Source organism: Oryzias melastigma, linkage group LG8, assembly GCF_002922805.2.
Source record: "Oryzias melastigma strain HK-1 linkage group LG8, ASM292280v2, whole genome shotgun sequence".
Lineage (NCBI taxonomy): Eukaryota > Metazoa > Chordata > Actinopteri > Beloniformes > Adrianichthyidae > Oryzias > Oryzias melastigma.
In genome coordinates, this window is record NC_050519.1 from 21,668,021 (window position 1) to 21,682,080 (window position 14,060).

At 38.1% G+C, this 14,060-nt stretch overlaps 3 protein-coding genes across 5 annotated transcripts in view; 2 read left to right on the forward strand and 1 right to left on the reverse strand.

Annotated features, from left to right (window-relative positions):
• The window catches only part of tspan35 (tetraspanin 35), an 8,243-nt gene extending 6,566 nt beyond the window's left edge, over window positions 1-1,677 (forward strand). Inside the window, exons 4-8 of the mRNA XM_024271426.2 lie at window positions 622-696; window positions 767-874; window positions 945-1,079; window positions 1,156-1,248; window positions 1,319-1,677. Coding sequence (XP_024127194.1) covers window positions 622-696; window positions 767-874; window positions 945-1,079; window positions 1,156-1,248; window positions 1,319-1,378 — 471 coding nt within the window. The 3' untranslated portion in view covers window positions 1,379-1,677. The remainder of the gene's footprint in view (window positions 1-621; window positions 697-766; window positions 875-944; window positions 1,080-1,155; window positions 1,249-1,318) is intronic.
• Window positions 1,678-4,393: 2,716 nt separating this feature from the next.
• LOC112145885 (tetratricopeptide repeat protein 25) lies at window positions 4,394-10,174 on the forward strand. 3 transcript variants are annotated; one of them, XM_024271362.1, is made up of 10 exons: window positions 4,394-4,564; window positions 4,635-4,766; window positions 4,830-4,983; window positions 5,054-5,115; window positions 7,574-7,709; window positions 7,786-7,998; window positions 8,074-8,254; window positions 9,688-9,730; window positions 9,917-10,006; window positions 10,084-10,174. In XM_024271362.1, coding segments are annotated over exons 1-8 (993 nt in total). In that variant the 5' UTR covers window positions 4,394-4,450; the 3' UTR covers window positions 9,689-9,730; window positions 9,917-10,006; window positions 10,084-10,174. The 3 variants fall into 3 exon arrangements, with proteins under 3 accessions (XP_024127130.1, XP_024127128.1, XP_024127129.1); XM_024271360.1 differs by lacking the exon at window positions 9,688-9,730; XM_024271361.1 differs by lacking the exon at window positions 9,688-9,730 and having other exon boundaries at window positions 7,786-7,983.
• A 792-nt stretch (window positions 10,175-10,966) lies between these two features.
• On the reverse strand, window positions 10,967-14,050 carry LOC112146799. Its single transcript, XM_024272804.2, has 2 exons — window positions 13,681-14,050; window positions 10,967-13,154 (listed from the first exon to the last, which is right to left on the reverse strand). The coding sequence occupies exon 2, from the start codon at window positions 12,965-12,967 to the stop codon at window positions 11,363-11,365; it is 1,605 nt and encodes a 534-aa protein (XP_024128572.1). The 5' UTR covers window positions 12,968-13,154; window positions 13,681-14,050; the 3' UTR covers window positions 10,967-11,362.
• Between the last annotated feature and the right edge of the window lie 10 nt (window positions 14,051-14,060).

Here is a 14,060-nt window from a genome sequence, read left to right on the forward strand (position 1 = left end):
AAAAAAAAACGCAACTTATAGTCCAGAAAACACGGTGGTTACATTTATAAATTGATGTCTGAGGTGCACATACTTGATAAACTATCTAGGTTTTTACATCCCTGTTGACCTGAAGACGTCTTGTTTGCTCAACGCTACCTCCAGAATGAACAGATTTTATATGCAAAGAAAAAAATTGGTTAAAAGTTTGATCTTTTATTAATTGAAAGGACATATTATGTTATGCTTTGAAACAGTAGTTATTAAAAAATGTTTTAAGAGATTTTAGGTTCTTTTTATATTTTTGCTTTTGTTCGTGTAAAAAAATAGGCATAATTCCCATTTATTATTAAAAAACAGAAGGTCATGACTGCAAATCCAAATTTCTTTAAGGTTAAAGTAAGACTATGCGGCTCCTTCTGGGTTTTGATCAGTGAATATCGAGCCCTAATGTCTCGTTTACTGCCAAAGGTTGCCGACCTCTGATCTAATGAGTAAAGCATTCCTCACGAGGCCTCAAGTCACACCAAAAATGAATGCTACTGTACGACTTTTTTGTGATGTTACCTCCCAGCACTGAATCAGGAAGTGAGAAGCTTCAAACCGGTTCCTGTTCCAGTAACAGTCAGCTCTCTTCCTCAGTTTTTCATCATCATCCTCCTGGTCTTCATCGCAGAGGTTGCAGGAGCCATCGTGGTTCTGGCCTTCAGACCGACGGTGAGTTCCTGACAGTACAGTTAGAAGCAGCATAAAGTTGACATGTCTCACGTGCACACTCGCTGCCCAGGTGGATAAGGCGTTAGAACAAGTGGGCAAGGACTTGGTCAGCAACATCAAGAAGGACTACGGGAAAAACGTTGACGTGACAGGACTGTGGAACTCCACCATGAGCACGGTACACGACAGCTGATGATGGGTCGTCCTGCTCCAAAGCCTTGTTTCTAACAGCAGCTCTCTCCTTGCAGCTACATTGTTGTGGGTTCAACAACTTCACCGACTTCACAAACTCAACTTATTACAAAGGAAACAACAACAGTTACCCGCCACAGTGCTGCTGGCAGACGGAACAACCATGCAACCAAACCATGGCTGAACAAAAAGTAAATCTCCCAAACTTTACCCCGTCATGCCAAACCACTCGTGCATCATTTTAGTGTTGATTCTCCTCTTTTTTAGAAAGTGTTAGGCTGCCTCCCACGGTTCAAGGAGCAGATTGATAAGAACGCAGTAGTTATTATCGGGGTGGCTTTGGGGATAGCAGCTCTGGAGGTAAGACACCAACTCTGAAACAAAAACGTGACGCGTCTTCCTGCTTTACTGGAGGTTTTTCCCCCCACAGATATGTGCCATGGTGGTCTCCATGTTCCTGTACTGCAGAATCAAGTCCATGGTCGCCTAACGGCTCAGATGCTCCCGTCGCCTCCTGCAGTGCCTTTTTTGAAGTCTCGTGCAATCAAGTATCTAAGAATGATTTAACAACTTTATGACAAAATCAAAGAAATCTATTAAATACATTTAAATGAATGAAGCTCAGTTATTTATTACTTGTGGTGGCAGGTTAGTAGCGTCCATGTGTACCCAGACCTGCGTCTCCATAGCAACTTCTAAATCAGAGTCCATCTGACCCTTATTGTAGAGATTTAATCCATAGATAAATGTGGAAAAACAAGTAATTAATTTAAAAAAAAGGAAAAAAAACTCAGGTTAAACTATGCTAAAACGATGAAGCAGAAGCTGGAATTTAGATTAGAAAAAGAAGCTCCTACTGCAAACTTTACCATCAGATCCTCACCTGTAAGACTTTCTGAGAAGGACTCATGAAAAAGATCTGCAGGTTTCCACACAAGATGTATCTGTGAACAGAATGAGCCCTAATCATCACACCTCCACCCCTGTACCTTTACCATGTTTGTTAAAAAGAGGCTGAGGTTGGAACTACCAGAAAAGAAAAGAAGAGCAAAGAGGAGGTTTGAGGATGCAGACAAGGAGGATGTAAAAGTGAGTGAGGATCTGATGATTCACTATGGCGCCCCCTAGAGGCAGCAGCAGAAAGCTAACGTAATGTGACGCTGTTCTGTATCTACACTCCAGTTAAAATACCTATAGCTTGTTTAAATGGAAAATGAATGAGTTCCACTCAATCTAAAGACATTGTTACAGATTGATGATTAATACTTTTATTCAGTCAAATTACAGGCTTATTTTAGTTTTCTTCGTTTTGTACTGATACAAAACAATAAAAATGGACCATTTGTTTGTAGTGTGACTGCTTTTAATAAAGAGCTTTATTTTTTTGCTTGAAATATCAATTTGGAAATTAAGTCAATATTTTTTGTTCTAAATACCTTTTTTGTTTGTTTTTTTAAAGATGTTTGTAGCTGGTTTTCTGTGTTTTATGCTGTTTAGAAAAGATTTATAATAAAGTAGAAGTTAAACTATAAAAATCAACAGGTCTGTTTCCTTGTTTTTGACTGTTGGAAGATGCAATCAGCACAGACATACATGAGTCTTTCAGCCTCCACATAAGGCTAAAGAAAAATATTCTGCTTTGGATCTTATTCTCAGAACCGTTTCAGATTTAAGCGCCACAGATTTTTGTGGGTAATTTACAGTTTAACTACATATGTAGCATTACCAACAATAACGCTAGAGTAAATGCTGTAAGATGAATTTGACCGCTGAAGATGCTAGTGCTGATATCTGAAGATGCTGAAATTGATAGCCAGCTACAATCTTAGCTAAATGCCAAATGAGCCTAAAAACTGAAAAAAGAACAAGTTAGCCAAAAAAGCTAGCATAAAGCTAAAAAAATTTAGCTAAACTCCAAAATAGCCTAAAAAAGTTAAAAAGGCTAAATTAGTGAAACAGCTAGCTGAAAAAAATAGCTAGACTCAAGAAGAGCCTAAAAACTGATAAAAAGCCTAAATTAGCCAAAACAGCTAGCATGCAGCTGAAATATTAGCTAAACTGAAAAAAATGGCTAAAAGAAAAGCTTTTATCTTATAAACCATTTTCCTCAGAGTAAAAGTAAAAACCCCGTCAGAATCCAGAGATATCAGACCACAACCACTGGGATTTTCAGGATTTGTGCCCAAGCATACAGAAGTACTTGCAAGTTAAAATGTACATTCTCAAAAACATTTATCTGCCAAAAATGCACACGTCTAGTGAACATAATAATTAGACGGCGTAAGAAATCATGTGACAAAAGGAGAGGAGTGACAGGGACAAATGTGCAGTTTCAGGTCAGATATCAGAATCTCAGACTCTGGTTAGTAAACACCTGGATACCAAACTACACATGCATTTCTGGATTTGTCATTGGCTTGTAGTAGACTTCCCACCAACTTTTATTAAATAACTTTATCCATCTCTGATTTCATGGAAACTCGACCCTCTGAAAACTTGTTTTCAGATTAGAAGAAGAATAGGATTGTATTTGATCTCACAACAAAGGCATTGATTTACCATAAGTCTATATAAACAACACACAATAAATCACACTAAGCAGGTTCTGCTGGAATTATTGTGTTAACAGTTGGAAATTTACAGTAATCAAAGAACATAAACACTGGAGCTCTGGTGTTAAAAGGTTAAATAAATACCCATTTTAGTTGCAAACAGAAGAAAAAGATATTTTTTTCTTGTTAAAAATCAAAGGAAAACCACACAGTTGGCCAGAAATAATGATGTTTTGGATGGAATTAAGTATGAACTGATACTATAACAGAAAGCCTTCCAAGTAGGGGTTGCTGTCTCATACAGTTAAGCTTGGTGATGATTGTAAATGCAAATAATGTGTCCTCGTACTGAAGAAATGATAAGTGTTTTTATCTTTGCTCTGTTTTTTTCTCTCTGGTGAAACATGTGAGAAGCAGCAGCTGTGTCAATAAAGGTTTTTGAGTTGATCGTATACAAGAACTGGATTGAGTGACTCCTCCCACTTGTGTTACAAACAGGAAGTATACCTGCTGGCTCCAAGAAGCCAAAATCCCATAGACTTTTGTAGAGAAATAGACAGTTATTATTCATTAGTCATTCTATTGGTCAGAATAACCGTTCCAGCTCTACCACTTGTATTTAACTCCTTTTTAATCCTATTTGTCTTTATGATATTTTTTCTGTATTTCAAGTTATAAACTGACCAGTCAGATTCCCCAATAAAAATAGGTGGCTTCACGCCCAACGTTTAAAACATTTGATTGACAGATTCTCCCAAAGCTGTTTTCAAGCAACAAAAACAAGCTTGCTCCTGATTGGTGAAATTGTTTGTCATAGAAATGTTCGTGTCAATATTTGATTTTCTTGAGCTCTTTTTGTCATGTTAGTGTTTCTATAAAAGTAACAAAGTTGTCTTGTTGTACTATGAAATAGACAGAGGATTTCCTCTACTTTGATATGTTGTTGTTGCTAGGATACCAACTGAAGGACCAAACTGGACCATCTTTAGCTTAAAGCTCGAAAAAGGAAAATGTCGGAAACCGCCAATGACCTGGATCAAAAAAGCTTTGTGAACTTGGTTTTAACGGGAAAACAGCTCCTGTTAAACGGACAATACCAAAGTGCCAGAAACATCTTCACCTCGGTGGGTTCAGCTCCATTTCGCTCTTGTGTTTCAACTTTTAAAATGTAATGTCTTTTTTTCACGTTTTTAGGCTTTGGAGTTCCAACCTGAGGACAAGGAATGCTTGATCGGACGATCCGAGTGTTACTTGAGCCAAGGCCAGCTTCAGAAAGCGCTGAAGGATGCTGAGCTTTCCCTCAAACAGGACAAGTTCTTCCCTGAGGTAACCGTCAGAGTTTGTTCTCCCGCCCAAAGCTTGTCATCACTTTGGGCCTGAATGTTTCAGGGGCTGCACCAAAAGGCTAAAGTTTTGTACAGCATGGGGGAATTGGAGTTTTCGCTGCAGTTTTACCACCAAGCACAGCAGGCTTGTCCACAAATGCAACATTTCAAGCTGGGAATCCAGAAAGCACAGGAGGCTGTGGAGAACTCTGTTGACAGTGAGTGACCAAAACACATTCTCATTTTTAAAAAATTAAATTTTAAAGCTCTTTGTTCTGCCTCCTGCAGGTCTGACTGATGTCAAGCTGAAGGTTGGAGGAGATCTGTCTTTCCTTGAGAAGATGGAGTTGGTGAGTGTAATGGTTTAACATCCTTAAAGACACACTCCCAGCATCTTTTCACATATTTTAAAAGTGTTTTATTCATGATTAGGCAGTTTTTAGCCAAAATTAAAAAAATCTGTCAATTCTTAGGACAGGGGTGTCAAACTCAATCGCACAAAAGGCCAAAATCCAAAACACACTTAAGGTCGCGGGCCGAACAGGATAAACATTTATTGAACTCTCTAAAACTACATTTTTAAAACTTTAAAACTGTAACTTTTTAACATAATTGTGAACTAGATATGTAGTATTACCTACAATAGTGCTAGTGTGAATGCTGTAAACTGAATTTGGTGGCTGAAGATGCTAGTGATGATAACTTAAGATGCTGAAAGCGCTGAAGCTGATAGCCAGCTAACATATTAGGTAAATGCCAAATTAACCAAAAAAAAAAAAAAACTTGGGTTAGCCAAAACAGCTAGCATGTAGCTGAAATATTTGCTAAACTCCAAAACAACCTAAAAACAAACAAAAAAAGCCTAAATTAGCCAAAACAACTAGCATGTAGCAAAAATATTAGCTTAGCCTAAAATAAATCTTAGTAAATATCAAAATAGTCCAAAAAGCTAGCAGAATGCCATTTTTTGAAACTTTAAAACCACAACTTTTTAACATAATTACAAAGAATAAAAAATGCAGGAATATTATTCCAGAATAAATAAACTCAAACCTTAAATCACTTTCAATATTTTACCCTCCAAAAATAAATATATTTTGTCAAAATTATACAAGTTAAAAATGAGTAGAAGATAACATCGGGGCATTAATAACAATAAAATAAAATGATCTGGAGGCCTGGATAGAATTACCTAAAAGAACCAGGAGTCTTTCCTCCACAAACTGAACTTATTGTGACAGTTGTTCCCATAGACAAAAACAATCCAGAATATTCAGCAAACAGCTGTCCAATGACACAATGATGTTGTTATTAAAGTTTTCAAACTGTGGATTCAAAATAGAATATACAAATTATCAGTGTTTTGGTAGATTATTTTGCATTTATTCAGTGCACCTTTAAAGTCAGATGAGGCTGAAGTTGATTTTTAGGCTCCGCTTCGACAGCTTTGGGTTAAGGGAAACTCTATATCACAATTTAGTGGTTCCTAACTGAAGATATTTTACAGAAAATGAAGATAAACTTTACCCTCAAAAGAAAAGGCAAAAAAAAATCCCCACTTTAGCAAGATGACATTTTTAACGTGTTCAATTTCATCGGTATTTTCAAAACTATAGATTATGTTTTCAAAGGCATGGCTTCACTTTGACCTACTTCAGGGGTCAAAGTGAAGCCTAACACAGCACAATAAAACTAATTTTATTAATACCCTGCACACATTTAAATATTTAGTTTAGTTCAGTAAGTGAGCACTTCTGAGCCCTTCTATTTGTGTTTCTGAATTAAATATCTACCCAGCCAGCAAGGCCAAGTCGGCCCTATATGGTTGGGCAGAAAATGTGGGCCCCAATTGGGTTCGTCCACAGTTTCCGTGGTGGCCCCACCTGTTTTTGTCCTCATGAGTGGACACTCAGTGGGCAGGCTCGCTACGTGAGCCAGCTGCCTGACAGAGAGCGGAGCTTGCTAGCTCAACACAGAGGAACTTGCTAGCACAATACATCAGACCTTGCTAGCATGCTACAGTGGAGCTTGTTAGCTCAATTCAGCTGAGCTTACTAGCTCAGTACAGCAGAGTTTGCTAGCTTGCTATAACGGAGCTCGCTAGCATGCTACAGAAGAGCTCACTAGCTCACTACACTGTCAGCGAGCAGCTGGACAGTGTAGTGAGCTAATCTACTTAAGTCATTGTGGGCAAACAAAAGTGGAGCCACCACAGAAACTGCAGACTAACCCATTCGGAGCCCACATTTTCTACCACATTTACACCATATGGGGCCCAACTGGCCTTACAGCTAGACACCATTCAAACTTTAAAATGTTCAGAAACTACTGGGTTTCTTAGGGTAATTCGGCGTTTAGCTAATATCTCAGCAACATGCTAGCTGTTTTTGGCTAATTTAGACATTTTACCAGTTTTTTTTTTGGCTGATTTGGACTTCAGCTAATATTTTAACCTTATGCCAAAGTATTGGCAAAATTAGACATTTTTCCAGTTTTTGTTTTATTTATTAATTATTTGTGGCTAATTTGGAGTTTAGCTAATATATTAGCATTATGCTTGTTAAAGTATTTTTGAATTTGAAACCGAATTCAGCGTGATGTCTAAAAAACAGCTTATTTGTGACATACCCCAGGCGGGCCACAAACTCCCTGCTTTGACCTCTCAGCAAAGGGAAAAGGAAGTGGGGCTGAGTTGCTTTGCCTGTGAGCTTGTTTGAAATTAACAAACATATTTGTGAAACCTAAAAGCAGTTTGAACTTGCTGTGCTGTTAAACCTGACTCTCTTTGTGCTCGTCTGTGTGATAAAGAGGACACATCCAATCAAAATCATCCAGAATCTGATGGAGGAAAACCCTGAGGCTCCAAAGGTCCCCAAGAAAAAGGAAACACATCTCCTTTTTGATGAGCTCACAAAGTTCCTGGAAGATTTGATAAAAGATGGAGGTACTGACCCTCACAGCTCCACTGGAACGATCAGACAAACTTCAATCATTTCTATCTTTTACTTGATGATCTGCAGATTTGAAGACAGAGAAGACAAAGAGCGGAGAAGAACTAAAAGAAATAATTGAGGATTGCCTCATGGCGGTTCACACTTACACTGAGATCTGTGATCAGGAAGACATGGTGGCCCCGCCTCCAGAGAAGAAGCCTCAGCACCTGGAGGTTAAAGGAATCACAGTGTCTAAATGCGAGCAGTTTCTGCTGAGGAGCCTGGGTGAGATAACAGCAGGTACAGCAGACCAGACTGCAGCTTTCTGCTGATATTTTCAGTCAGAAAAGCTTCACTTCTTCTTTTTCATTGTAGGAAATGAATGGAAAAAGATGAGAGGAGCCGTGAAGTTTGTGCAGCGGCGATCAGAGATGGAGTTTCCTCACAGGAAGCAGGTTCTTGACGGTTTGGACCGTTCCACTGGAGAGGGTTTGCTTCATTGTGGAACAAGCGATGAGGAGGATCACCAGAATCAACAAGACTTGGTAGAGCAATGGTGAGGAAAGAACAGTTTATTATAGGTGTGTCAAAATATCAATATTGCAATGTATCACGATATTTAGTCCTGTGACTGGTTCTTGATGCGTTCTCACCAAGTATCAATCCTTTATTTCATTTGAAGAGGTTGTAAAACCTTATATTCATCATCCTTTGGTGAGACGTTCCATGGAGATACATAGACTGGCTGTCGTGAGCATCAATGTGTCTGGCAGCTTCTTGAATTATTTAATTTTTGCTCTGTTGTTTAAAACAGTTTACCACTAAGTAGTGTCACTGCTGTTCATGTTTACTATTATTAGCACTGAATTTTATAGATAATTCCAGTTCGATTGGGGTCAATACTTGTCAAAGACATAGTATTACTGATTTCAGCACTGTTGCACAAAAGTGTCTATTATTTGTTGCACAAAATAAAAAAAAGTTGTTTATATTGTGAATTCTTGATTCTTGGTGTTTTTGGGGCAAGTAAAAAATCGGTCACACTTTCAATGATTTTAGTAATCTTGGTATCAAAACGTTCAGCTCGTTTAGGCCATTACTGCTTGTACTTTTGGTATTCATAAACGTTATAGTTTTTGAAATATAGAGTAAAATATGATGCCCCAAAGGAAATTAATGAAAAATTGGTCAAATCCTTCAAAAACTTTGTGCACTTTGAAACTTGTCAACATCTGAATACTTTTATCAGTTTTTGGGCTAATTTGGAGTTTAGCTAATATTTTAGCAACATGCTAGCTATTTTGGGCAAACTTAGACATTTTTCCACATTTTAGCAATATGCTAAAATATTGGCAAAATTTGACCTTTATTTTTGATTTTTTTTGGGTTAATTTGGACTTTAGCTTATATTCTAACAATATGCCAGCTGTTTTTGGCCAAATTAGACATTTTATTTTTGTTCTTTACAATAATTTGGAGTTTAGCTAATAATTTAACATCATTCTAGCTGTTTTGGCTAAATTAAAAATTTTTCCAGTTTTTAGGCTAATTTGAAGTGTAGCTAATATTTTCTAGCTGTTTTTTCAAAATTAGACATTTTCCAATATTTTGCTAAGTTGGCATTTAGCTAATATTTTAGCAAGCTTTCGGCTTCAGCATTTTAAGCTATTAGCTCTAGCATCTTCAGCAGCCACATTCAGCTTACAGCATTCACACCAGCATTATCACAGGTAATGCTATATATCTAATTATGATTGTGTTCAAGCTAGAAAATAAAAGGGATGTATTTTCCTAAAAGAAATATGTGTCCTTCTATATATTGTGAAATATGTGATGATTTTTTCCAATGATCACAGTATTGTGATATCATCGATCGCGTGAGCCCTGTATTACGTATCGCATCACGTCAGAGCAGAAGAAGATAGATGGATGGAATGGCAATTTTAGCTTTTTTTTTATTTGTTTGCTCCATTTTTATTCCTTATTCAGATGGAAAAAGACAATTCCTTTGGTCCAAGACAGTTTGGAGAAGGTTTGTTTCATAAGAATATCTTTTTCCCTTCAGTTCTGAAGAAAAGTGATGGATGAATGCCAATGTTCTGATGGCAAAGTCAGAATGCAGCAGTTCATTTGTTGGATTTATTCTAGAGGAAACATTTCCTGCTAAAATTCCAAACACAGCTCCTTCAAATGATTTTCTTCTGTTTTTTTTTTACAGTGATGCTTGGAAACATGAGATCCTCAGAGTCCCACTTTAAAGAAACTTTAGCTTATGCCAGACTCCAAGACGACGGACACCATCCAGAAGGTATTCTCTGTTTCTCACCTTTTGTTTTCTTTTGTTCCTGATTCCTTTTGTTTTAACTCTAAACATGATGACTTCAGGCTCTTGGTGAAGCAAATGAGGATTTCTTCAGTTTTCTTCAAGAGAACACCAAAGAAAGGACCATCAATAAATCTTTTTTTTCTACACTTACGCCATCAGAAGTTTCTAGGAGTCACAGACTGAAACGTTCATGGTGTGTTTTTCAAACGATCTGGATTAATCTGCAAACATCAGAGGTTATTATTCTAAAAAATCATCAAAGAGGAACACATTTGTGTGCTTACTTGGAATCTACAAAGAAGATTTATGCAGCAAAACTGTTACCAGTCATCTGGGAATATAACATTTTATGAACTTAACTGTCACATAAACCCACAATTTAAAACATAATTGTGTTTTGGTCACACTACCTTCTAAAATCAGCTCATTTCAGCTGTTTGTTTAGTGTTTGTCTCATTTCTGTTCAGGACTCGACTCATCCAGAGCAAGTCGTATTTCTGTTTGTTCAGGTCTGTTAATAAAAATAGTGGCTAAAGGAAGACCGTCGGAATTTCATCAAAATTATTCCGCTGCAGGTAGGAAAAAGGAATAATTAGCCGGGCGGTCCCAGCCAACAAACCCAAATGGGCCTCATATGGTTTGAAAGGGGCAGAACATGTGGGCCCCGTGTGGGTTTGTCCATATTGGCTTCACTCAGTGGGTATAAGCTCCAATGTTAACTCGGCCCTTAAGAGGTTAATGACAGCAGGTTTAACTCAACTAAAGGGTAAAAAGTCAAAATAACAACAGCAACTCTGGTTGTAATCCAGAGGTACAAACAAACCCAATGTGTGGTTCCAATTTTAAGTCGTCAGCTTGACGCTCCGTAGTTCTCCTTATTAATCCAAAAATCCACAATCCAGAAGTAAAGAAAAAGAAAACTGTAATTCCTCTTCAGATTATAAAAAGAACAAACATCCAAGGAGAAGCAAAATTGAATTACAAAGAAAATATGAAAATTAAAAAGAAGAACTTAGCGAGGTCGAAAAACTGTTGGACTCCACTCCACATTGTCTGTCACGAGTCTGCTGCGTGACTACACCTGCGCCCCCAGAGCGCCTCCCGGGCTCCCCCTACTGGCGGTAAATAAAACTAAACAAGTTGAATGCAAACATCTCACTTTTGCTATTTAAGACTCCTTCATTACCGGCCCCTAATTGTTATCAAACTCTTTGAAACAATTATTTAATGTTCAAATGAAAAACATAAATGATTAATTCTTCATAATTATTTTTCACAAACAAATAAACATGCTCTTAGCATTTATTCAAACATTTACATTTGCTGTACTCTTCATTCTTACTCAGACTCTACAAGAAGACACAACTTAGTTATTGGTCGATAAAGTTCGTTGGTCTTCGTCTTCACCTTTACTTGACGGACAAAACCCTGTTTATCTGGAAGGGTCTCCACAACTCTTGCAAGCGGCCAGGAGTTTCTGGGTGATGTATCATCGACGATGAGAACCACATCTCCTACACAAAGGTTTCTGTTAGAGGTAGCCCACCTTTGACGTTCTTGAAGATGGGTGAGGTATTCTTTACACCAGCGTTTCCAGAATATGTCCGCTAAGTACTGGACTTGCCTCCATCTGCGATTGACGTACAAGTCGTTTCTTTCGAAAATCCCTGGAGGCAGCTCAGGTTTGGTCTTAAGCAGCAACAGATGGTTAGGTGTGAGGGCTTCCAAGTCGTTGAGGTCAGTAGATGCTTTTGTGATGGGTCGACTGTTTACAATCGATTCTGCCTCACAAAGCAAGGTATGAAGACTGTCCTCGTCCAAAATTTGCTCGTTCACAGTGGTGTTCAGAACTTTCCTTACTGAGCGTATTAATCTCTCCCAGCTTCCACCGTGATGAGAACCCGAAGGAGGATTGAAGTGCCACTGGATGTTTTTCTGTTGCAACTCCTTTGTGATTTTGTTGATATTCCACTCCTGTATTGATTGCTTCAGTTCGCTATCAGCTGATCTTAAGTTGGTGCCATTGTCTGAGTACATTTCCTTCACCTGTCCTCTCCTGGCGATGAACCTTCTGATTGCATTGAGGCAAGCGTTAGTGTCCAGTGCTGGTGCCACTTCTAAGTGCACAGCTCGAATGGCTAAACACGTAAAGATAACACCATATCTTTTCATCTGTGTTCTTCCTCTTTTCACCAGAAATGGTCCAAAGTAATCAACACCAACTCTTGTGAATGGAGGGTCGTCGGGAATGACTCTGCATTTTGGTAGATCTGCCATAAGTTGTTTACCAGCTGAACCATGCAACTTCTTGCAAGTAACACATTCAGACAAAACTTTCCTGATAGCACCGTGAGCCCCTGGGATCCAAAACTTTTGACGCAGAGTAGCCAACATGTGATTTCTTCCAGCATGTCCTGTGCTATTGTGAATGTGTCTCAGCAGAAGTTTTGTGATGTGTGATCCTTTTGGCAGGATGACTTGATGCTTTGTGTCGTATGGCATAGCTGAATGTCTTAACCTTCCTCCAACTTTCAGTACATCCTCTTGCAGAATTGGGTTCAACTTGAAGAGAGGGTTACTTTTCTTCAAAACTTTGCCATTCCTTAATGTTGAAACATCGTCTATGAATGTTTGTTTTTGACAGTATTTCACAATCTCTGTCTCTGCTCTCATCAGATCATCACAGGTCAAAGGAGTTCCATTCCTAACACTTTTATGGATGTTGGTTTTGTTCAGTTCCTTTGAGCCAGTTGACTCCCTTTTCTTGGCTTTGGTTTCTTTTAACAAGTCTTTCAACTTCAGGAACCAGGCTACTGCACGTTTTAGTTTTGTCCAAGATGAGTAATAAGTCATCAGTTTGTCTGTGGCCATTTCAAGCTCTTTAACCTGAATGGTATTTGTTTGAACAGTTTTCTTCACCTCTGGGTCAGTGTGATCCAACATTTCAGGATCAGGATTTTTGGGCCACTGTGACTGACTGCAGCATAAGAAGTCTGGTCCTGTCAGCCAATCTTGACATTTCAGAAAAGCATCCACCGTCAGTCCTCTTGACACGTAGTCTGCAGGATTCTGAGTTCCGGGCACATATCTCCACTGAGAAGGTTTTGAGTGATCCAGGATTTTTGAAATCCTGTTGGCGACAAATGTCTTAAATCTTGCGTGTTTGTTTATGCTTCAAGCATTCAAGAATCATTCAAACTCAATCATTAGTCTGTTGATATTGTGGATCAATAATTTATTTATTTGTCAATTGTATTTTGTTTATATCATTCATGTAATCATTGACATAATAATAATAATAGTAATGTTATAAATAATAATAATAACAATGTTATTATTAATAATAAAAGATTAATAATGATAGATTCATAATAATATAAAAAATAAATAAAAAAAACTTTTTTTTTTTCTTTCTTCATTTAGTCTGAAAGCATCACTCGTTATTTTCACCTAAAATAACCGACATTTGTGTTTGTTTATGAGGGAGAAGATAAAGGAACATTATTTTTATGGTTGAAAATCTTCGTTTCTGGAAACTTTTAAACTTTAGACCGTCCTCGACCGGAAGTAGTCAGACTGTGATCACGTTCTAGCTTTACGGGAGTCATTCGGGGCCCAATTAAAATACCTTTTGACGATGAATGTACTTCACTTACCTCGCAGGTGTCGGTCATGGATGAATCCTTGGTTGAACGGACGAGACGAATCCAAACTCTCCCGGCAATGTCTGCGCATGCGCATCAGCACGGAGCACACGTTGGTAAATAGTGCGCATACATTAATAATCCGAGAGCGCGGATTATATGAATTCGACAGCACCATTTATCAATCCGAGAGCACGAGTTATCAATTTGAGAACAAGTTTTATTAATCCGAAAGCACGAATTAGTAATCCGACAGCACCGATTATTAATTTGAGAGCACCAATTATTAATCCGAGAGCACGAATTAGTAATTCGAGAGCACTGATTATTAATTTGAGAGCACCAATTAGTAATCCGAGAGCACAGATTATTATTATTTTTACCGCTGGCCC

Excerpts from the sequence above, each read along its gene's own strand:
- LOC112145885 (XM_024271360.1), top strand. The coding sequence starts at position 4,451 with ATGTCGGAAACCGCCAATGACCTGGATCAAAAAAGCTTTGTGAACTTG. Across the intron at positions 4,984-5,053 it reads TGTGGAGAACTCTGTTGACA|GTCTGACTGATGTCAAGCTG; the intron begins GTGAGTGACCAA and ends TGCCTCCTGCAG. Across the intron at positions 7,710-7,785 it reads AGATTTGATAAAAGATGGAG|ATTTGAAGACAGAGAAGACA; the intron begins GTACTGACCCTC and ends GATGATCTGCAG.
- LOC112146799 (XM_024272804.2), bottom strand. The coding sequence starts at position 12,967 with ATGTTGGATCACACTGACCCAGAGGTGAAGAAAACTGTTCAAACAAAT.